This window comes from Perognathus longimembris, chromosome 17 (genome assembly GCF_023159225.1).
Source record: "Perognathus longimembris pacificus isolate PPM17 chromosome 17, ASM2315922v1, whole genome shotgun sequence".
NCBI lineage: Eukaryota > Metazoa > Chordata > Mammalia > Rodentia > Heteromyidae > Perognathus > Perognathus longimembris.
The window spans coordinates 33,677,684-33,700,713 of NC_063177.1; the positions used below are offsets into that span (position 1 = coordinate 33,677,684).

At 54.0% G+C, this 23,030-nt stretch overlaps 1 protein-coding gene across 1 annotated transcript in view; it reads right to left on the reverse strand.

Annotated features, from left to right (window-relative positions):
• Positions 1–258: 258 nt before the first annotated feature.
• Positions 259–23,030, reverse strand: part of Cacna1g (calcium voltage-gated channel subunit alpha1 G) — a 64,481-nt gene continuing 41,709 nt past the window's right edge. The window contains 15 exon segments of the mRNA XM_048365851.1: positions 259–1,300; positions 2,336–2,505; positions 2,761–2,938; positions 7,047–7,400; positions 7,813–7,934; positions 8,032–8,110; positions 8,239–8,309; positions 8,543–8,676; positions 9,815–9,924; positions 10,735–10,886; positions 15,951–16,004; positions 17,832–18,045; positions 18,756–18,845; positions 20,454–20,579; positions 22,067–22,193. Of these exon segments, the coding sequence (XP_048221808.1) occupies positions 569–1,300; positions 2,336–2,505; positions 2,761–2,938; positions 7,047–7,400; positions 7,813–7,934; positions 8,032–8,110; positions 8,239–8,309; positions 8,543–8,676; positions 9,815–9,924; positions 10,735–10,886; positions 15,951–16,004; positions 17,832–18,045; positions 18,756–18,845; positions 20,454–20,579; positions 22,067–22,193 (2,713 nt within the window). The 3' untranslated portion in view covers positions 259–568.

The window sequence follows — 23,030 nt, forward strand, 5'->3', positions numbered from 1 at the left end:
GGAAGTTAAAGGAGAAAATAAGTTACATTACAGTTTCCAAAATGATTCTCACTCTCCACAGAAGATGGGCCCCTGTCGGGGCTGAAAATGCACTCAAGGTCCCAGCTTGTGCTTTACAAGAAGAGGGAATAACTAGACTGGTTGGTTTAGGTTAAAATAGCCAAGAGACAGACGCCTTCGCCTCAAAAATATTCTGAGACACATAAAAGTAGAAGGAAACAAGTCTCTTCAGTCACAAAATGTCGTACATCCGGCATATACTAGATTCAATTAATTTAATAAAATAGAATATACATAGAGATTCTGCACAAACGTATTGCTTTCTCCCAATAGCTCCTGGTGTGGGAACCTTGGCCATGCTGGGCCTCTCCCTCTCTTTCTGCCTGGAGTGGAAATTGTCAGGGCTGCTCTTCGGACTCTCTGGAAGTCCTGCTTGCAGATGCCCAGAACCACGGAGGCAGGGAGGAGAGCCTCCTAGTTGTCTCTATGGGACTTCTCAGGAATATGGCCCAGGAGGAGCTAAGATGTGCACCCAGTGGAGAAAGGTGAATGGGAGAGTGGGTGGGACTCAGGGGTCCAGGTCTGCTGGGTCAGAGGACAAACCAGAGAGACTCAGTACATCTTTCTTTGGGGAGGGTGAGGCAGCCATGCTGTCAGGGGGGCCGGAGGCCAAGGGATCCTTGGAGTCGCTGGACGGAGCCCTCCTCCGGAGGCAGATGCCAGGGCTGGATGGGGTTCGAAGGCCCTGGTTCTCCGGAGGGTCTATAGAGATACTGGGTGGGCTCAGTTTTTTCTTGGGCCGGCTCCCAGGGCCTCCAAGAGGTTGACCCCCAAGGCTTGAGGGGTCTGCAGCTAGGTGGGACTGAGAGCCACTGTCCAGACAGCTGACAGCGATGGAGTGCCTCCTCTGATCGTCCAGCCAGGATGCAGGCCTGCGTCGGCCACTCTGAGCCTCCACACTGTAGCACTTCTTCAGGTCCCGTGGGGACGGGGGCTCATCCTGGCTGCTGGCAGGCAGGAGGTCTCCTGAAATCCAGCTCAGCTCCGTGTCCAGTTCTAAGCTGCTCCTGGTCTCTGGAGGGTCTTTGCCCCAATTAGGATCCAGGCCTGGGCATGGGGCTGGTGGGGGCATGTGCTTCGACGGGAGCTTGCTGTGGGAAGGTGGCTGTATCTGGATGCTTGACCGGCCCCAGAAGGAGGAGGAACGAGCCAGAGGTGGAGAGGGCCTGCCCACATCCGACAGCAAGTCTTCCCGGCTGCCCAGGCCTTGCACGTCCAAGGAATCCGTCCTTATTGCTGCCTGTGTGAAGTGGGCAAAGAGCTTACCATGGATTGTCCCTGTCCCTCCTGTCCATCTATGTATCCCCCCACCTCCTTGCAGCTGCAGCACTCTACCACCCAAGCTACGGCCCAGCCCCGAAAACAACTGCTTTTTATTAGATGTGCAGCTTGACCTCTATGGCCTACCATACCTTTTCTTCACTCCCCTACAAACTTCTTTTCCTTCTTCCCTGCCCTCTCTCCCCCAAGTCTGTAGGGTTAGCACTGTGTAGCCCCTGACCTCTGGGAAGAGATAAAGCCTTTGGCCTTGAACATACTTCCCAACTAGCAGGTACCCCTTTAGAGACTAGAGTTCTCTGTGATAGAGGGCCTGACAATCTCTAACCCAAGAAGAGCTGACTCCCTTCCTTTTCTTTGCTTCCTGCTTCGCCCTTACCCATAAGCATCCCACAGCTGTGACTTATGGCTGCAGGAATCTGACAGCATGGGTGTCTCCACTATTAGAATATGAGCTCAGAGGACAGGGACTGTGCCCCAGCACCGGGGAGGCAGAGGCTGCTCGGTGAATATGAATAGAATTGAAGGGACTATGCCTGCTCCCCAAGTATGCGGGCCTGAGAAGATTCTTGGGTATCACAGCCATCCATGGTCAGTGTGAAGGAGACGAGCCTCACTGGCTGTATTTGTGCCTCCCTATGGGCCTAGAATGGGGATTCTGATAAGTGGGTCCTGTGCTTGGCCCAAAGTAAAGACCCTTAGAGCCTGTGCCCCTCAGCTAAATCCAAAGTGTAAAGAACAGGGAGGTAGCTCTGGGCTAGAAAAGGAAGCCTTGAGTCTTGGGTTCCCTCTCCACTGGATATCTATGGCCCTGGTGACCACAATTCCCTCTGCTTCCCCCAGGACTCTGTCCCTGGGACTGAAAACCAAGTCTGACCTGCCTCTGGCACACAATACATGTTCTCTAGAAGAATGGAAATGGCAACTCTGGTCACACCAAAAGACTGGGAGTTGGAACAGAGTCCAGCCCCAGGCCCAGTCCTCCACACCTGCTCACCTGGCGCCTGAGTGGCCTCTGAGCCAGAGGCGAGCGGCCGGGCGGGGGAAGTTTAGGGATGGTGCCCCAGGTGGGGACACTGTGAGGCTGGAGCAAATGTGGTGCATCTTTGGGAAGCTGCAGGACATAGCTGGTGTCTGCTGGCTGGGAGTGAACGGACAAGATGGAGCCTGTTGGGGGAGGGAAGAGAGAAGAGTGAGGCAGGGAGAGGAGGCCTGAGCCCCTTGCTTCCTCCCTTCTTGTTCTACCTGGGCCTCTACCCTCACCACCTTTGGGTAAAGCTACTCCCCTTCAGGATGAGGCTCCCCAGAGAAAAAGAGAGTCCTATTTTTGTTGCCCCGAGGGACTCCCCCTGTCAGGACTGATCTGAGGCAAGGTGGGGTCATCCCTGTGGGAGCCAAGCTGGCCTGTCCCAGTCCCGGTACCTGACTGGGCTTTGGGAAGACCCCAGCCTCCGTGTCCCAGGGACCCTTCGGCAGTGCTCTCATCCCGGCACATGTAGCTGTCATTGGGCAGAGAGTGCGTCCGGCTGACCCCAGACTTGCGCACAGTCAGCAAGTCTGGTCCCAGGGTGAGGGGTACCTGCTTGATGTGGGGCTCCATCTGCAAAAGGAACAGGGAAAGGGGTGAAGTGGGAGCTGTCGGGTTTGGTTACTGAGGCTGAGCTGGACAAGAAATGATCCCCACCACCCAGCCAGGCCACTCCCCTCCCCATTCCTTTCCAGGATAAGGTAGTGGTAGGCATGAGCATGGCACAGGGAGGGTACATGATGAGTCCCCGGCACAGGGAGGAAGGAGCGGAGCAGCTTTACCTCCCCCAGAATGTTCCCAGGGTATTGCCTGCAAGCCTCTTGATAGTGATGGTGGAGGGTGAGGAGGGAGCAGGATGGGAGAGCAGCCCCCGCCCTGCCTATGGTCCCCAAGCACCTTCTTTTTTCTTTACTTTTCTTTTATATATATATATATATATATAGTGCCAATGCTAGGGCTTGAACTCAGGGCCATGTACCCTTGCTTGGCTTTTCAGCTCACAGGGGGTGCTCTATTGCTCGAACCATGCCTCCAGTCCCCCCACATGCTTTCTAAAAGCCCCCACCTATTGGATTGAAGGGAGCCTCAGAATCCAGACTTGAGCTGGGTCCATGCTGGTTGAATGCAGGTGAACATGAGGGGCAGGTTACGGCCTCCTCCCCACTCTCCCCTTTAGAGACTCAGCTTTTCTCTTAGACTGGGGTAAGGGTGGATTTGGGAACATCTGTTTCAAGGGAAGATAGTTATCGGCCATGGACACCAGCGGAGAGAACCGAGGTTTCCTCTTAAGGGTTTCTCCATCCCTCAAGATCCTGTGGACACAGCCAGTCATACACCAACCCCAGAAGATGGCTATGTGGAGGATAGGCTCTCTCAGCCCCAGGACCCAGCCTGCGGTCAAGGCCTGGCAGCTCTGACAACAGGAGTGAAAGGCCAGGAGGAGGGGGCTGCTCATAGTCAGAAGGCGATGGGAGCTGGGGAAGGGTGGAAAAATTGTCCAACCACAAAGAAGCCCCTCCCCAGAAGTTTGACAAGGATACAGGGACACACAGGGACAGTGACAGAGGAGACAGGAACAGCCTTCAGGTGGAGAAGGGCATGGTGGTGGCAGCAGAGATGTAGCTCTCACCCACTATGGATGGTGATCGCCTCATGAGCAGGGAGGGGAAGGAGGGGCAGGGAGGGAGGGCTGGCAGGCACAGGGCTCCAAATGTGGAGACTGGCTCTGATGCCACATGCTTTAGGCCATGTCATTCCTGAGTAACCCTTCCACAGCAATTGCCCTTAAGCCCCTCTGGGCAAAGCCTTCATTTCGTCTCATCTAATTCCTTTGTCCCCAGTGGGGGACTTGAAAGACTTCATGCCAGCCAAGGCTGGGGCACCACATGCCCTTGCATGGACACCTCGGGGCAGGGCCTAGTGGCAGAGCCGGGAGGAGGACCTGGAGCCCTGCAGCCAGTCCAGCCCAGGCCGGGGGAGCAGCAAAGGGGTGTGTGCATGTACATTGCTCTCCAGGGCACTAAGTAAGAGTGTGTGAGTGTCATCAGGCAAAGAGTCATCCGTCAGAGCTAGAGAGCAGGACGGTTCAGACACAATCTCTGACGTCAGAGACAGAGCCTCCATCTCAGCTAGAGGGATCTAGACAGGAGAGAGATGAGCAGGCATGAGAAACTAGGACGGTGTACGTTGGGCGCGCGCGTGCACACGCGCGCACATACACACATGCACACACACACACACACACACACTCAGCCCTTACTTCCCCTTTCCACAAAGCAGGGAGAGGAGAGGCATCCCTTCTCACTCCCTTGCTCCCCACCTCTTTCCCAAATAAACCAACCCACCCCCATCTCCCTGCTTCAACCCTCTGCTCTGATCAGAGAGGCTGTGGCAGGCACCAAAGAGCCAGAGCAAACACAGACAAAGCGGGAGAGACACAGAAACACATTCTAAAGATACCCCAGCACTTTGGCAGCCCCCTCCCACACTACCACCACCCAGGGAGAGAGCTGGAGTAGTGAGGGCTTCCACTCTCATAAAAAGGACACTAAATCACAACAACAACACAACAAGGAAGAAAGGTCAACAAAGCCAGTCTCTTCTCCCTGCAGACAGAGCAGTGTGGGGTGGGGGACACTGGGGACAATGCCTACAATCTGACAGCTGTTTTCTGCCTATTCTCTTTGCTTCCAAAAGCCTGGCAGGACTTGGCCTGCCTCCATTTTCTGGCTTCTCCCCTTGAGGGCCTTCCTCCTGTCTGCCTGCAGCCTGCCCGTCCTCTCCAACTTGGGCCCTGGGAGGCACTCTCCCAGCCAGGCTGAAAAGTGGGTATACTCAGGTTGCCAGGCCATCTGGGTACACCTCAGATCTGCGGGGGGGGGGGGGGCGGAGGGGGTTGGCTTCAGTGTCTACAGGATGCTGGGGGGAAAGTGGGGCCAGGATGTCTGGGTTACTCTAGTCACCTTCCCATTGTGTCCTTTCTCTCCCACCACCTCCAGGATGTATGTGCTCTTCCTTGATGAGGGTGGGTGGCTTGGGGAAGCAACTCACCTTCCCACTCCCACTGCTCACTCTAGTTTCCTACCAGGCTGGAGTCAACCTAAGAAGAGGCACAGCCCCTTACCACATGAGATTCACCGTCCATTTTCTTGGCTAAGACTTTCCTAGGACCCTGCCTGCCCTCCCCTCTATCCAACAGGGCCTGTAGAGCTGACACCTGTCTTCTTGCCTGTGCAGGTCTGCAGCTTCTGACCTGGGGAGGGAGATGGTGGAGTCCCTGACCAAGGGGAAGCAAGCAAGGCAAGAAATCAAGATGTAAAGGGCTGTGGGAAGGGGCTGGCGTGGTGTGTGAGTATACGCCATGTCTTATTTCAAGGGTCCAGAATCTATTTCCTTTCCCTGAGGACAAGAAGTCCCCTGGCTACCAACAGTGCTTCTCACACCAAAGGTGAGGATGTAGGGATGGAATGCTGGGGACATTGTGGCTTAAGACATGCCCCTCTGAGGGTCCCCTGGCCACCTGCACTATCTCAGATGCCGTTTTTGCCTGGACCTGGTGCCTTGGTTCCACTGCCCCATCCCTCTGTGCCCCTCTCCCTTCCTCTATTCTTCCTTCTGGGAAGAGCAATGTTAGCATTTTTATCAATGAGGTCTGTAGAGGGCCTGGAGTACCCCTGACTGCCTTCTGCCAAGCCTGGTGTTCAACTGGGGCCCTGTAACTCCTGTTCCTCAGTGGGCAGGCAACACCCCCAGCCTCCCCAGAAGCAAAGCACAGCATGGCACAGCTTGGCACGGTGAGGGGGAGGGGCACAGCACAGAGCACAGTAACCTGCGGGTCGGAGCCGCCCAGACTGGGGGCGGAAGGGAAGGCAGAGGGCTGGCCCCCTGGGGATGCCAGCTCGTCCATCAGCTTCAGCTCCCCCTCCAGGGAGCCCTGGATCAGCAGGGAGATGGTGTCAAACAGCTGTCTGTCCTGGGAGGACCAGCCCAAAAAGGGAGCCGGAGAGCCAGGGGGTGGAGGGTGAGGGGGTCACAGGGACAGTGAGGAGAAGAATTGTGGTAGGGGGTTGATGTGGGATACAGAGGGAAGAAAAGTCAGGGGTGAGACTCATAGGACATGCACACACACATACACGCGTGCACACAGCAACAAAGAAGAGCAAAAGAGAATTGGGAAAGAGGGAGGTGTGGGAGAAGGAAGGAGTGATGGGAAGATGAGCAGAGCCCAGGGAAGAGGAGGAAGAGGGGAAGAGAAAGGGGTGGCAAGATGGAAGGGAATCAGGGCAGGTGAAAGGGTGGGTAGGAAAGGATTAGCAACCAGGCAAGGGTAAGAAAGAAACAGGAAGGAAACAGAAAACTTAGCCGTGAACTTAAGAGCCAGGCAAGGGAGGCCACACCAGGCCAGATGAGCATGGGGCAGACAAGCCGGCTCTCTGCCAGCCTCTTTGCTGATGGTGACCCTGTGCAGTGAGTGTGGACAGTCATCTCTAGGGGAGGGGCGGGTGGCTACTGGCCTCTCAGAATCCAAGCGGGAAGGGAAAGAAGATGGAGGAGGGGCCAGGGGCTGCTCCACTCCCTGTCCACCACCCATCCTGCCCACCACCCATGGAGCTGCTGGTCAGGCCCACCCTGCTCCTGCCCCAGACCCCTCTCCCCCTCTGGCAGGGCTGCTGGTGCTCACCGTGGGGTGCTCCAGAGAGAAGTGTGAGGCTGCTCCAGTGTGGGCCACTGCATGGGGGGCTCTGGACTTGGGGCTGTCGGGGCTGTCAGGGCCCTCAACCCCAGGCCAAAGGAAAGGGCTGCCTAGTGGTGAGTGGGGCTGTGGGCTGAGTGTCTTCATCTCCAGCTCCAGCTCGGCCTCCAGCTCGGCTTCTTCTTTGGCTTCTTTGTTGCTTTCCTCCAGGTGCTTCATCAGCACGGCAATCACCACGTTCACCAACACGAACTGAGCCGTGAGCACGAAGGACACGAAGTAGATGGGTGAGATGACCGTGTTGTAGCAGGTAGATTCTTGGTCACAGTCCCGCAGGGTGTCCTGGGGGGGGGGTGTGAAGAGGAAGAGTAGAATCATGAGGCCGATGGAGTGAGAGGACAGCGGATGGAGCAGTCGTGGGAAATCAGGCCGTGGGTATCACAGAATGTGGAGGGAGGAGAATGGGAGAGGAGGAGGAGGAGGAGGAGGAGGAGGAAGAGAAGGAGGAAGGGGAGGAGGGAGAGCTCAGTGTCCTGGGGGCAGAAAAGAATTAAAGGCTGCCTGGGGGAAGTGTGAGTCAGATCATGCCCTGCGGAGAGGGAGTTCCAGAGTGTTCTGGCTTGGGGGACAGAAGGAGATACACTTTTATTTGTGGCAAATTCATTTTCCCAAGGAATCTTGGCTCTCTGCTGGGGCTGCCTCCCTGGCACCCCAGTGGTTCTGAGAGGAACCTCCTTCGGGTGAGCCTTCTCACCTTCATAATGCCATTCCAGTTGTCACCTGTGGAGACTCGGAAGAGGGTCAGGAAGGCCATGCCAAAGTTCCGGAAGGTGGCATGCCGGCCCAGGCCCTCACAAGGGTGTGTCTCGTCACACTCTGGGGAAGGAGGAAAAGGGAGGGAGGCTCAGGTTTATCCCAGAGGCCCTTAGTCTCCCAGCCCGGGGCCTTTCCAACCTCCCCAACCCCAACTCACCCAGGTCTCCAAAGAGCTCCACTCCCAGAGCTGCAAAGATGAAAAATAACAACATGAAGAGAAGTCCCAGGTTCCCCACCTGGAAAAGAGAAAAAGAAATGGAAAAGGTGCCATTGGGTCTCCCAGACAGGTTCCCTGAGCACCCTCCACCCCCTTTGGAGGACATCTCTTCTTCCCACCCCTTCCCACCCCCCACCTTCCAGCTACCTGGGGCAGAGCCTGCATCACTGTATCCAGCAGCGCCCGCATGCCCACAGCCATCTTCAACAGCTTCAGCACTGAGGAACAGGACAACGTTATGAGCTGGTCCCTCTGGGTCCCTGGCCTGAAGCTAGGCTGTGAAGGGGTTGGGGCCAGCCTGGCCAGCCAATCCATAACTATTGCCAACCCTCGAACTTCCCCTTTGGCAGAGGCTGGGAGCCCGCAGCAATCCTCACAACAATCCCTTGCTATCTTCCTGTGAGCCGGTCACTGGTAGATGGCAGGTATACAGGCAGACAGCAGGACCAACCTCGGGCAATGCGAAGCACCCGCATGATACGGATGATGGTGGGGTTGATGGGCAGTGAGGCATTGACCTCGATCTCCTCCAACGTAATGCCCATGATGGACAGCAGCACAATGGCCAGGTCCAGCTGGTTCCACCTGGAAAGCCCAGGACACAGCTCCCTGAGTGGGGGAAGGGGACTGTGGGGGAAGGGCGCCATTGTGGCACAGAAAGATGGAGCTGGGAAAGACGGAGGTCAGCCTGGTCCAGCCCCCCATCCTGCACAGAAGGGGCCTTGGCTTATCTAAGTTCCACACAGCCAGGGACATGACTCTGCTTTTCTCCTTTCTTTCTTCCCTCCCTCCCTTCCTTCTTTTCTTCCTTCTTTCCCCCACCTTCTTTTTTTGTGCTGGTACTGGGGCTTGAATTCAGGACCTTGTGCTTTCAGTTGGCTCATGGCTGGCACTGTGCCACTTGAGCCATACCTCTAGTCCTCTGCTTTTCATTTTTATTCATCTCTTCTTATTTTTTTCTTTGAAACAAGGTTTCACTATGTAGCCCAGGCTACTATCAAACTCTTAGTCTTCCTGTTGACCCCAAGAATGGTATTATAGACATGCTCTGCTTTTTTATTTAGCACTTACATGGTGTTTAAGGTATGCTGGGCATTGTTTTAAGAGCTTTAAACAGAAACTGAGAATCTTGCTTCTCTTTTTTTTTTTTTTTTTGCCAGGCCTGGGGCTTGAACTCAGGGCCTGGGCACTGTCCCTGAGCTTCTTTTGCTCAAGGCCAGCACTCTACCACTTGAGCCACAGTGCCACTTCTGGCTTTTTCTGTTTATATAGTACTGAAGAATTGAAACCAGGGCTTCATGCATGCTAGTCAAGCACTCTACCACTAAGCCACATTCTCAGCCCACCTCACAAGTTTAATATAGATACTATTATCTTCCATTTTACAGATAAGGAAACTGAGGCACAGAGAAGTTAAGTATATTAGCCAAGGTCATCAGCCATAAAGGGGGAAAGATAGGATTCAAATCCATTCCATGCAGGTTCTGTGCCTTTAAATCCATGGCTGGGTTACAGTGATTTCTAGATGTCAGAAGCCTCTAGGTCCTGTCTTGTCAAATGTCCTCCGTTTCCTCCTACCCAGGATGCTCCCTTCCTCCAGCAGCATTAGCTTTGGACTAATGCTGGACTCCAGTGTTAAGAAGCATCCTTCTAGGTATTTATTTCTCTAGAAGACACACCCCTACCACCCTCAGTTCCCCCAGCCTTCTCTTTTCTCTGTTACCTGTCCTGGAAAAAACGACGGAAGCCAAAGGCCACTAGTTTGAAAACGGACTCCAAGACAAAGATGACAGTGAAGATGTAATTGCAGATCTTCAGCGCCTCATCCAAGATCTGGCAGGGATGGGGGCAAGAACCAGCATTATTTAGGCCCATGCTGAATGCCTGACCTTCCCCCTCTACCATATCCCCCACACATGGGAGACAGGGAGGCTAACGGGACCTACCTCCCTGTTTCCACCACAATGGCTGACGGAGCTGCCACCCCAGACTCCTCATTCATACGAATGATTCAAACCTTGTGCTAAAGGATCTCTCTCTCTCTCTCTCCTTGAGAGACAAGGAGAAGATGACCGAAGAAATGTGCTGGAAGGCACAGAATGCCAGGACTGGAAGGGTTTGTGTACATTACCAATTCAACCTCCTCATTGTGCAGAGGAGAGGATGACTGGAGGGATCACAAGGGACTTTTGAAGCTGTACAGTCTCTCTGCCTTTTTGTTGTTGCTGTCATTGTGAGATTGGGACTCAAACTCGGTATGAGGCTTTGCTCAGTGGCTGGCGTTCTATTGAACCATACCTCCACCCCGCCCCCACTCTACCTTCTTTACCTTCAACAGTCCAGAACCTAGCACATAGTAGACAATAAAAATGTGCTGGGTGGAGAATGCAAATCCTCTGCTTCCTAGCTGTCACTCCATGGTCAGCCAAATAACCTCTCTGAGCCTCAGTATCCTCATCTTAAAAAAAAAAAAAAAGATGGTATCTACCTCCAAAGGTTACTGTAACGGGTACCAGAAGGGTCCTGTAGCATTTCCAATTCTTGCCTGACACAGATGTCCTGGTTCAGGCTGTGCTGTGCTCACTGGCGGGGGGGTGGGGGTGGTTGGAAGTAGGAGGCAGGTGGCATATTACTCACTCTTACCTGGGGCTGCTGGTAATGTTCCATGGCCATGGTGACCACATTCAACCCGATGACACCGGTGATGAAGAGGTCCAGGTAGTGGCTGGTACACAGGTGGTGGACGAGCAGCCGGAAGCGGGAGTAGTCAGAGTAGTAGGGCTTGCATTGGGCTTCTGGTGGAGCAGGGAGGAGAGCAAAGCAGCCATTGGGCCTCTGCCCTGTGCACCCTCCACCCACTGTCCTTCCCCACTACCAGCCTCTAATACTACAGGTGACACATTCCATGTCATCAGCATCCCAGCGCTCCCCTCACTGCCGTTTGGGGAGGACAGCTCTCTTGCCATGTCCCCCTTCAAGCGTCTGTTCTACTGGCTACAGTCAGGGCAGGACATGCAGAGACTCCCTACCTACATTAGCCACCAGGTGAGCCCACACCCCAAGGCAGCCTCTAAAATCCGCCAGCCCCTTATCACAGCCTTGACTCAGTGTTCCGCAGTGAGGTCAGATCAATAAGAGGAAATACACTGGTTCAATCGGGCTCAGAGGCAGCTGTGACAACAGAGAGGCGAAGAAGGCTCTGACAACTCCATACTTGGCCCCCAGGGGTGCTGAGGAGATTATACAGAGCTGGGATTTGCAGATACAACCGGAGATTGGAAATTGGAAATCATTTCAGCTGGCTGCACTGGCCCATCACAGGGCCTCTAGGGGCAGGGCCTCGGTCTCCCACACCCTCCTATGGAGAGGGTGGAGGGGAGCCCCTAGGCTCTGCTCTATCCAGACTCAAGCCAGAGGATCTTCCTTGCTGGACTCACCCAGTATCTAATGAGGCTGTGCCCAGCCTGCCTCGGGTTTGGGGGTGGCCCGAGACTGCAAGCTGGGCTGGAAGTACTGTCTGAGATCTGTCATAGGCATAGAGTTCCTCTTGTAATTAGCCAACTACTTAGAAAAATTACAGTGCCAGAGGTCAGCCTGCTAAGCAGACAGAAGCAATCTGGGGGCAGGAGACTGTAGGAGCCCTCCTCCAGGTAAAGAGGAAGGGCCAGGCCAAGGTGAGGATGTTATCCACAGGGTGTCAATGGGTTGGTCTTACACGCAGCTGCAAAGAGGGAAGAGACTCCCCACAGGGAGGCATGGGGCAGCCTCAGGTCCCAGACAGCCTTCCCTTCTCCGGAGGTCTTGGCGGAAGCCAGCCAGCAAGGGCTGCAGCCTCTGAGGCCTATGCCAGCAGCCAGCTGGCTCAGGGGCGGCAGGAAGCTTTGGGCCCAGGCCAGCTCAAATTTAATTGCCCTTTCCCATGCAGAGGACCTCTTAATAGAGGTAAACCGAGGCAGGGAGTGGCCTGGTGTGGGCCCCCACCGAAGGCCAAAGGAAGAAGAGTGCCCAGGAGCAGAATGTTGGGCCCGAAGGGCTGCTCTGCTCCAGGCCCACCGGCTCCGCTCCCCCATCGGCCTTGAGGTGTGGATAACCAGGGCCAAGAGACACAGCAAGTTCAGGTGCACCTTAGGGGTACATGAAGGCATCGCTTGGTTTCCAGAGTAGGACCAGCAAAGTGTGGCTTTGTTTGCTCAGGCAGCCCTCTTAATCCCAAGGAACATAGGGGTAGAGAGGCCTAGGGCAGGGGACAATATGAGACCACAGGTCATCCACATCCGATGGTGAAGTGTGGCCAGGCCAGCTGGGTCTCTTCCTTCTTTCCTTCCTTCCTTCAGTACCATGAGAACCAGAGGGCGCTAGTCACCCTGCGTTGCCTTAGCAGCCGGAACTCTTTCTCTGCATTAATCTCCATAAATGCCGAGAGCACCCGATCCCATTATGCTAAAATATGAATGGAGAATTAACTAAAATGTTTGAATACAATTAGGTTAGAAGAAGCAGCTCCTTATTAGCCACATTATTAGTTGAGACAATGTAGAGGGGAGACTGGAAGGGAACTGAAGGGAACAGTCATCCCCACCCCCTTGTCACCCAGACAGGCTATGGAGGCAAGCTCCAGGCCAAATGAAGCAGATGCCACCACAAACCCCCATTCCGCTTTCCAGCCTGGCTTGAGGAGTCTGAGTAGTGGGTGGGCTTGAACTCAACCAGTGACATTTCTTCAAGAGGCCCAGAGCATGGTAGAGAAGGACTGAGGCAGGGCCTCTGCTTTATGGCCACAGACTCCGGGCTCCGGCCGTGTGTGTGTGTGTGTGTGTGTGTGTGTGTGTGTGTGTGTGTGTGTGTGTGTGTGTGTGTGTGTGTCCCTCCCTATATATCCCTTCCTTCTGACCAGCAGGAACTAAAGCTACCTGGACCTCCCATCCCTCACACACAGCCTACTTCCCATTAAAACCTCCGCCCCAGAGCACCAGGCTGACCCAAGCTGCCTGCTCTTGGGTAGGCGTTCTGCCATCTACAGGAGAGAAAGGCCCAGCATATGAGTGGTCTCCCACACTGAGCCACCAGCCAGCTAGAAGGACCCCAACTTCCAGCCTGGGTTCTGACACTATCTCCCTCCTCCCACCAGTAGGAGGAGAAAAATCCAGAGTCAAGAACAGTGGAAAGAAGGGCACCAGACCCCAAGTCAGGTTACAGAGGCAGAGGACAGGACTGCTAGGTTGTAAATGACAGCAACAGCCATGGTGAGTTAGTAGGGGCCACTGGGAACCCAAGGCAGGGCTGGGGCTGATGATTTGCAAATGGATACTGGCAAGGAGGAGGCAAGAAGGCAGAAATAGTTCCAGGGATGAGGACTCCCCAAGGCAGAGCCCACACCTTCAGATGATGTGGGTCTCAGCCTGTGGGAGGAGTGAGGATGAGTAGAGGTGGAGGCTACAAGGGGCTAAGGAGAGAGGAACTGGTTTTGGGGGCTGAGTATCCCTGGGATTGGCCTAGTCCTGCAGCAGCCCCAGCCCCCTCCCTTCAGACTCAAGTGTCTAGTCAGGCCCAGTACCCTGAAAACCAGACTCTGCTCTGCTTCCTTCCCTGGGTCTGGCAGCCTCTCCTGCTGGGAGCAGTACCAGGGTGGGAGGAAGGGAAGGGTGGGTCCTAGGAGAGAGGCCTGGTATTCTCTGCTATTGGTTAACTCTTAGCAGCCCCAGGCTAGGGGCTTAGGTCCATCCCAGTCCTCTTGGGAGGTAGACAGGTATATTGGCACGCCAGCATCTGAGAACTAGTAAAATCTACAGACACCAGACCACTCTAGAAGACCCAGGAACCTGTACACTATCTCCAAGTGACTCTTAGATATAACAAAGTTTGGAAAGCTCTGGTAGAGACCCTGGAGAACTCTAGGAACCTGGGAAGAAGGATATAGGGGACTCTGAGACCCTCTCAGAGTATTTATGTTTTTGGTCATGGGGCTTGAACTCAGGGTCTGGGCACTCTCCCTGAACTTTTTTGCCCAAGGGTAGCATTCTACTACTTTGAGCTATAGCTCCACATCCAAGTTTCTGATAGCTACTTGGAGATTAGAGTCTCACAAACTTTCCTGCCAGGGATGGATTTAAACTCAGATCTCAGCCTCTTAAGTAGCTCCAATTATAGATGTGAGTCCCCAGCACCCAGCAAGGTCTCAGATTCTTTACAATAGCCAAGAAAAATAATGCATGTGTCAACAGGAGCAGGCCAGAATTCAGAATGAGGGTAACAAAGTGAGAATAATCAGAGCATTTGCCATGAAGCAATGCTACATCTATGGACTAGGAGAGACTGTGTGTGTTGGTTCAGGACATCTCCTGGTCTCTGAGCTGCAGAAGCCTCAGTGGGACAGTCCTGTGCTGGGGTAGCATTTCAGGGGTACACATGATTATGTAAAACACTGTAGTCTACAGTCTACATGGCCCCACAAGGGAAAAGCTGGAGGCCACTTCCTCTCACCTTTCCCTCATCCTCCAACGCTTCCAGGATTTGCAAAACAGCCTGGCATAGATGTGGAGACCTCAGTAATCCAGGGCCCATCCCAGACAGAGACTCCTGCACCCAGAGACAGACGGCCACAATGCCACACACCATAGCTCAGTGCCACAGAGTCAGGAGATAGAGCTTTACCAGGGGCAAAGTTAGTCCCATGAGTTAGTCCCAGAGGCCTCCACACACCAGGCAGCCTAGCCCCCCCACCCCATGCCCTCTGCCTGTATCAGGCAGTGGGGAAGAGTGGAGAATGGTACAATCAGCGGTCCCCAGACTGAAGTCCCAAGCCCTCAGCAGCCTACGAAGGCAGCCATGCGGGGGTCCTTTCATTCTTTTCAATATTTCTAAAAGTTTAAAAGAAATCACACTTGCCTATGTGAAGACCCCACAGACTGATAGTAATAGCCAACCGGTCTTTCTCTACATCATTCAGTATGCAGCCTTCTGCGGCTCAGAAGCTCTGATTTGCAATTACATGGGCCACGGATTAGTAAAAAATGATGAAACAAAGCCATTATTAAAGTGCTCAAACTTCAGACAAGAGTCTTTCAAAATGTGGGATTTGCTGGAAGAGACCATAGGGAGATCCTGGGGATAAACAGCTTGGGAACCACCAGGCAGAGGCATCAGGGAACGTGACAAGGCCTACAGACCTGTCACAGACTCTGATCCTCAGAACCTCCATCTGGGGACCAATATGGTGGGACCAAGGGACCAAGCAAGATATGGAGGGTGTGAGGTAGGGCAGGCGGCACCGGGAAGCCTTCCCAGAGACATAGTTCTTAGAGTAAAGGACAAAACCCATTCTCAAACCTTTTCTTTGGGGGGGGGGGGGATGAGGGGTGGGAAGAGGAAGCTTGTGGCTAACTCAGGCCTCTGGCTCCCAATTCCTGCTGTTTGTAGCCATGCCCACCGTGATTACTTGACTATTAATGAGCCTGTTCAATTATTCATGGTTACATTTTTAAAACAAATCCTTCCCCTCTCTGCTCCTGTCATCCTGCTCCCTTGGATCAAAGTCTCCCTTTCAGGCAAAGGGAGGCAGGGAGATTTGCACTTCTAATAATCAAACCGTGAGACTAGGGAGGAGGGCCAAGGGCCATGGAGGCCAGGGAGCTGGGGCTGGGACCTCTACCGAGGACAGGCATCATCCAAGAGGTGTCAAGCCAAAGGTGTCTCATTCCATCCAGCCTACAGGATAACATGGATCCAGTGCTTCAGGCCCTGCTCTCTTGGGAGCCCCAGGGGCCCTCAGCCCTTCACCCCGAGGATAGAACCAATGAGCCATGGAGAGGGAGCAAAGAGTAGGTCCCCACAGGCATGAACCCACACCCCAGACTCAGTACCTGACGCAGCGCTGGCTGAGCTGCCGGGAGCAATTACATCGTCCAACATTAGATCTAAAAGAACGAAACACGACATTGGTCATTGGCTGGACCAGGTGTGCTGGGCAGGGCCCCTCAGCAGCTCACTCCCCCTCAGCTCCGACCCTCATTCTGACTACGAATGGGGTGTGCTGAGCACACACCTGGCTGGAAGAAGACAGGTAAATCAGCCAGCTAACTGGGGTCATGGAGAGGGACACTGGGTCCCTGAGAGGGACAGGCAGCCTGACTTCAGAACACATGTCCACCTCTACCTGTGCCAAGGCCTCAGCTGCAGACCCCAGAAGGGGAGCCAGCTGGCCAGGCAGGGGCCATAAGTACCTCCTGCCCCAAAAACAAAATATTCCATCTGCAGATGGCCCTGCTGGAGTGACCCACTGCAAGAAGAGTGGGGCTGCTGGAGCAGGGGTGGGAGCGTGGTGCTGGGACAATGCACCTGCTCAGCTTCAGACTCTATAGGGAAGAAAAGCCCAGACTCCAGCATGGAGTTGGGCAGGGGGGCTGCGTGGGACTGGTGGATGGATGGGAGACATGAGGAAGCACATTATCCACGGCTACCCAGAGGCCAGCGTCCCTTCCACGTCTTCCTGGAACACCCCCCTCTCACAGACAGCACAGTCCTGTCCTCCTCATCGTTCCTGTGACTCCCACACTCTCCCCTCTTCCACCTGCCTGCCACAGGCAGCAGGAGATACAGTGAGGGCAGAGGGCTGCAGGGGTACCACAGCCCCCAACTCATCTGGTGGTACTCACATTTCCACACACCAAAGGGAAACCCAGAGTACTGCATACATCTTATCAGCAGAAGGCAGCCGGTGTGTGAGAGGGTGGAGAGAGGGAAACCCACAGACCAAAACAGGAAGAGACACACAAAGACTTGGAAACCCACACAGAAAGACACGTGGAGGGACGTGGGCTGACGGGAAGAGAGAGAGAGAGGCATGGAGATTATGGAGTACCAGACATCTAGATGGGAGCCCTGAAGGAGAAAGCCAGGTGTGCACGCACCTGCACACCTACCACAGACAAAGCGGCTCACGCAGCCGCTGCTCTCGATCCTTCCCAGACTCCATGTGTGTCTTTTCACCTAGTCTCTGTCTGCCCATGCCATAAGAGCAGGAGGAGGAAAGGTACGGGGCCTCACCTTCCCCATGTAAGAGAGGCTGGGGGCACAGGAGAGGGGCTGGAGGGCCAGAGGCCAGACAGTCATGCGTTTAGAGTTCTTGTGACCTTGGATTTCCCTGAGCCAGGGGGAGATTTGGGGGTGGGGGGTGAGGGAAAGTGGCAAAAAAAAAAAAAAATCCCCCGAACATCAGGAGGCCAAGTCGTTTTGTTGGAATGAGGGAGGATAGGCTTGAAGGTTTCTCTCCGATGCTGCTTTTTGTAGGTTTTGGCAAGCTCTGGCTCAGCAGCTAGACATGAGGCAGGCCCAGGGGGTCAGGATGCATGCCCCGCAACTCTGAGAAAGCAGGGCTGACACCAGGGCCAATCCTTGGGTCACTGGATACAGACACAGGGCAATAAAGTGTCAGGTTCGGTTCTCATTCCTGAGGCTCCTCTGAGAGTGGAGCTTAGAGCCAAGCATCCTCTCCAACCTGGCATCTTCTGGGGAGTATGAGGCTGGGACCCAGGGAACCCCCTGGGGGGTGGGCAGCTTGCTCCCTCATGGGGCTGACCTGGTCTGCTTCATGCAGGCTCTAAAGGCAGACATGCTGTTGGGGAGAAGGAGATGAGGAAGGGGATGGGAGCAGTACTCCCTGTCCCCAGCCCCAGCCCCTTGCCCTCTGCAATGGCAAGGCCAAGGTCAAGCACGACCCAGAGAGATGTGGAAAGACTACCGACCGGCCATCTGCTTCTCCTTACTCCTTCTCTTTTTCTCCAGTCTCCGCAGCCGCTTCTCCTCCCGGCGCCTTGCCTCCTCCTCCTCTTGGTGCTGCCGGCACTTGTGGAAATTCTCCACCACCACACCCACAAACATGTTCAGGACAAAGAAGGCCACAATGAGCAGGAAGGAGATGAAGTACAGAAGCATCCAAGGGTTATGGTTCATAATGGGCTGGTAGGGAGCAGGAAAGACAAGTGAAGGAGACATTAGCCTTAGGGTGGGAGCTGTCTCAGGTACTGTCCATATTGGCTGGGCTTCTGTAAACTCTAGGGGACCTGATAGGTGAATGGATGCTGTGGGTTTGACAGTATACAGTGGGAAGGAGTGGAAACTGTGACAAAGGAAAAACTGCCCCCCCTTTTTTTTGTCTGTCTTTCCTGGGGCTTGAATTCAGGGCCTGGGTGCTGTCCCTGAGCTTTTTCACTTATGGCTAGTACTCTAGCACTTTAAGCCATAGTGCCACTTCCAGTTTTCTAGTGGTTAATTGGAGATAAGAGTCTTATGGACTTTCCTGTCCAAGCTAGCTTTGAACCACAATCCTCAGATCTCAGCCTCTTCAGTAGCTAGGCATGAGTCACCAATGCCTGGCTGCTTCTTTGTTCTAGCTGAACATTCTAGCATTCTCTCTTGCCCTACGCGAATATAAATGCAGTGTTCTCAGACTTTTGGACTTCCTTGGCCCCCAATTTGGATTTTGATGTCAAATGTATCAGTTTTTAAATGTTTACTACTATGCAAAAATCTTTATACGTGCTGCAGGCCTATAGGCAAAGATGGGGTGTTGCTCTTTCTGTCTAGTGTCTATAGCAGCATTATGCCAGGCACCAGCCCAGGCTGAGTCACCTGAGCACAGAGACAGGCCTTGCCCACCTCAACCTTACCTGCTGGTCCACACCCACAGCATCCAGCCCGTCGTACATGATGTCTACCCAACCGTCTTTGGAGGCCAGCACAAACAGCGACATTAGGGCCTGGGGAGGGGGACAGGGGAGACAGACCACTTAAAAGTCTAGAATATGGGGCTGGGAATATGGCCTAGTGGTCAAGTGCTTGCCTAGCATGCACTAAGCCCTGGGTTCGATTCCTTAGCACCACATATACAGAAAAGGCCCGAAGTGGCACTGTGGGTCAAGTGGTAGAGTGCTAGCCTTGAGCAAAAAGAAGCCAGGGACAGTGCTCAGGCCCTGAGTTCAAGCCCCAGGACTGACAAACAAAACAAAACAAAACAAAAAGTCTAGAATGTGCCACCAAAGCACCACTGGCAGCAGCCTGGGTGCCCAGCCCTTTGAGATTGCATTATGGACTCAGGAGAACTCTCTATCCCAGGGTACCATGCTGCTTTGAAGCTTCCAACCTCAGTCAAGTTCGGGCAAGGGAACCCAGAGCCCTGGGAATGCAGAAACCAAACCAGAGGACTCTGAGAAGCAAACTAGCAAAACTGATTGAGTCACTTCATTTTCTACAGATCTGTTTCTGTAAATGAGGAGCAGAAAGGAATCCTCTTGACAAAACCCAAGCCTAGTGTTGGTGGCTCATGCTTGTAATCCTAACTGTGCAGGAGACTGAGATCTGAGGATTGAGGTTTGAAATCAGCCCAGGCAGACGAATCAGAGAGGTAAATCCAGAGGCGTGGCTCAAGAGGTAGAGCATCAGTTGTGAGCAGAAAAAGCTGAGCAAGAGCACAAGGCCCTAAATTCAAGCTTCCTTACCGGCATGCATGTATGCATATATGAACATGTGTATACATGCATGTGCACGTGCACACACACACACACACAGACATACAATGCATGCTAACCTTTTTATTTTTCCTAGTCCTGGGTATTGAACTCAAGGCCTGGACACAATCTCTGAGCATCTTTTGATCAAGGCTAGTGCTCTACCACTTGAACCACTATGTCATTTCTGGCTTTTTCTGAGTAGTTTATTAGACATAAGAGTCTCACAGGCTTTTCTTTTTTTTTGGCCAGTCCTGGGCCTTGGACTCAGGGCCTGAGCACTGTCCCTGGCTTCTTCCCGCTTAAGGCTAGCACTCTGCCATATTCCCAGCCCTCTCACAGGCTTTTCTGCCCTGGCTGGCTTTGAACCATGATCCTCAGATCTCAGCCTCCTGAGTAGCTATGTTTACAGGCAGAAGCCACCAGTGCATGACTATACCCTAACCATTTTGAGCAAATATTCACCTTATCATGTTATACCCTTACTAGGAGCCCCAAGAAGATACTACATCCACCAACTGATGAAACCAGTCCTGGTAGGTCAGTTGTCCACAGCAATTGAACTGACAATGACAGTAGCAAGATCCCCACGCAGCACTAGCCTGGCCCATGTGCTTTCTGCTCTGCCATGTAGCACTGTGGCCCTGAGCCAGTCCCTTACCCTATATGAGCTTTAATTTCCTAATCTTTGAGATGGCTGGAGACTCTCAGGGGCCTACATGTTGAGGTGTGCAGATGGACTAGCTTTGGGACATGCTGGTGGTTAAGGTAGCAGAGGGCCAGTCGATCTGTGCCTTCTTCTATAGGAATCAGCATAGAGCACTGACTCCTCACTCCCCATCCCTGCAGGTTGAGGCTCACCTGGCCAAGGTTGTCAAAGTTGTACTTGTGCCGAACCCACCGGTAGCTGGCCTCGGCACAGTCGGACTTATTGGTAATATTCCTGGTGTCCTCACCCTGGCACACGAAGAACTTCCCTTTGAAGAGCTGGACACACATGATAGAGACAGAGAGAGAGATGGTCAGGGAGTCCAGAACCCCTGGCCCAGCCCCACCCCACCTGTGGGCCCAAGAACTCTTGAGTATGCCCTGTGGGGAGGGGTTCAACTCCATGGCCAGTCAAGTCAGTATCCCTGATGGGAGCCTTCCCCAAAAGGGAGGACAGGGAAGAAGGGGAAGAGGAGAGTCTTTCACCTTCTACTAAAAGGTAAATTAGTGGTGCTCTGGTTAGTGGTGTGGGTCCTTGGGAAGTATTCTTTCTCAGGCTCACCCCATATCTACTGAGTGGGCCTGATCCTTTACAAGCTGCCCGGGTGATTCTGACACATACTCAAGTGAAGAGGACCACTGGGAGGTTTCATTTTCACAACAACAGTGATGGGGAGAGATTTTTCTGCCCCACTCTACAGATGAGAAAAACTGAGGTTTTAAAGGTGTCAGACTCAGTAGCTGGCAGATAAGGGCTAGAATGTGTGCCTGTCTGGAAAGTTCACTCTTATACCAGGGTAGATCAGGCATGATTACTGGGGTGTGTGGAGGGGTGTGGAAGGGAAGGAGGACCAAGGGCCTGGAATGAGCTGCTTAGGACAGACCAAAACCCACTGAAAGAACCTCAGGACTGGGCTCAACAACGGTTCACTCCCCTGAGCCAAGGAAGGAGGCCGGGAAGTGGGGAAGAGAGCGGGTACTGGGATGTGTGTGGGTGCAGGGCCTGGCAGAGAAGTTCTGTGGAGCTTTGGCAAATGCAGCCTGGTCCTTGGGGCTAGAGAGTTTCTAGGAAAGCAGGGAACAGCCCCTCCCCAGGGCACAGTGGGCATCAGAGGAAGCCAGAGCGAAGCTGGTAGCTACCCAGAAGTTCCCACACTACCTCAACAGCCAGCTGACTACCCTGCAGCTGGAGCAGGGACACTAGAAGATGAAGGGTGGGGGGGCGCTGTTTCCCAGCTCTCCCAACCCCAAGGCGTCTGCTGAATCCTACAGGCAGCTCGGGCTCTTTTTCTTCTAAAGTCAAGTTTCCTTTCTGGGCCAGAAGCCAGGTTTCCCCAGCAGCCCCCACTTCCTGCCTCGTCTGGGGTCTGCACCCGTCTGCCTGCCAGCGCTCCACTAACCTGGCCCAGCTGTCTGGGCCCTGGATCCCCAGACCTGGCAAACAGCCCACCTTGCTCAAGCAGGGAAAGAAGGGAGATCCCCAAGTAGACTTGGGGCCAGTGTGTGCCTGTGTGTGGAAGAGCGGGGGGCGGGGAGGGGGGGAGACTGGAGTCTACAGCTGCCATGGGCCTGAAGTTTCTCTGAGGCCAAGTCTCCTTTGGAAATCCTCCTCTCTTTTCCCAGTAAGAGACAAATGGACCTGATGCCTAGCTCCTGGATGGAAGAATCTGTTTATTCCTCCCTGATGACAGCAGCACCAGCCTGGCCCAGAGGACAAGAGGAGTACACTTCAGGCTTTCATAAACAATCCTTTGGACCCAGCATACCTGAACCCCCAGGATGCCAAAAATGATGAAAAAGGCACAACAGATGACCACGATGTTGCCAATGGGCTTCAAGGAGGACATCAGTGTCTCCACCACCAGCTTCAGACCCTGGGCCCGGCTGATTACCCTGGAGGGCAGAGGGAAGAGGGGTGAGAGGGGTTCTCTGTTCTTTAGCTCAGACACTCCCTCTTCCTTACCCTGTTGGGACTCTGCCTTCCCTCTGACCTCCGCTCATGGTCCCTTCATCTGCTCTGCTTTCTGAGCGCACCGTGCAGAACAGAGTCATCTTTTCATAGAGCCCCCTCTCCCCCCATGAGGACCCCCATCTGTAATTTCTCCAAACAGGTGGCGCACATTCTCAGCTCCCACCTCCCCAGCTCCACCCCCAGGATGTCAAATGTTCCCTGAGCGGAGGTGACTCAGGGAGGCTTTCCCTGGGGATGCCTGTATGATGTAGAGAGCAGGAGACAAACTGGGAGAGGTGTGAGGAGGGAGATAAGGGGCAGGGGGGTGGGGTGGGAAGATGGATATGATAGCCAGAGAAGTCTCACTATTAAGTCAGTATTGTTCCCCATCCAGGAGACACCCTAAGTCTCCTGAGTGAGGCTAGGAGTGACTGCCTGGCTGGAGGGGGTCTTTGTAAGGGTGCATCTGCAGTCAAGAGCCCTGCTGCTCTGGGGGTGGTCTTGGACAGATGTAGAAGGGGGACAGTCAGCAAGAGTGTGTGTCACCTCACAGGAAGAAGCAAGCATCAGCCCGAGGGGCCCCCTAAGGGAGAGCTTTGGCTCTCCCTGGAGGCCACGAGGGCCCTGCTTTTGGCCTTTCACATTGTGCCCCCGAACAGGACTGGTTATGTCACACAAATTGGCCCTGATGAGCATGTCCTGCTGGAGAGACACACCGCAAGGCAGTGAGAGCAGGAGGGGGTGTTCTGGAGGGTTATAACTGGAATATTTTCAGGAGT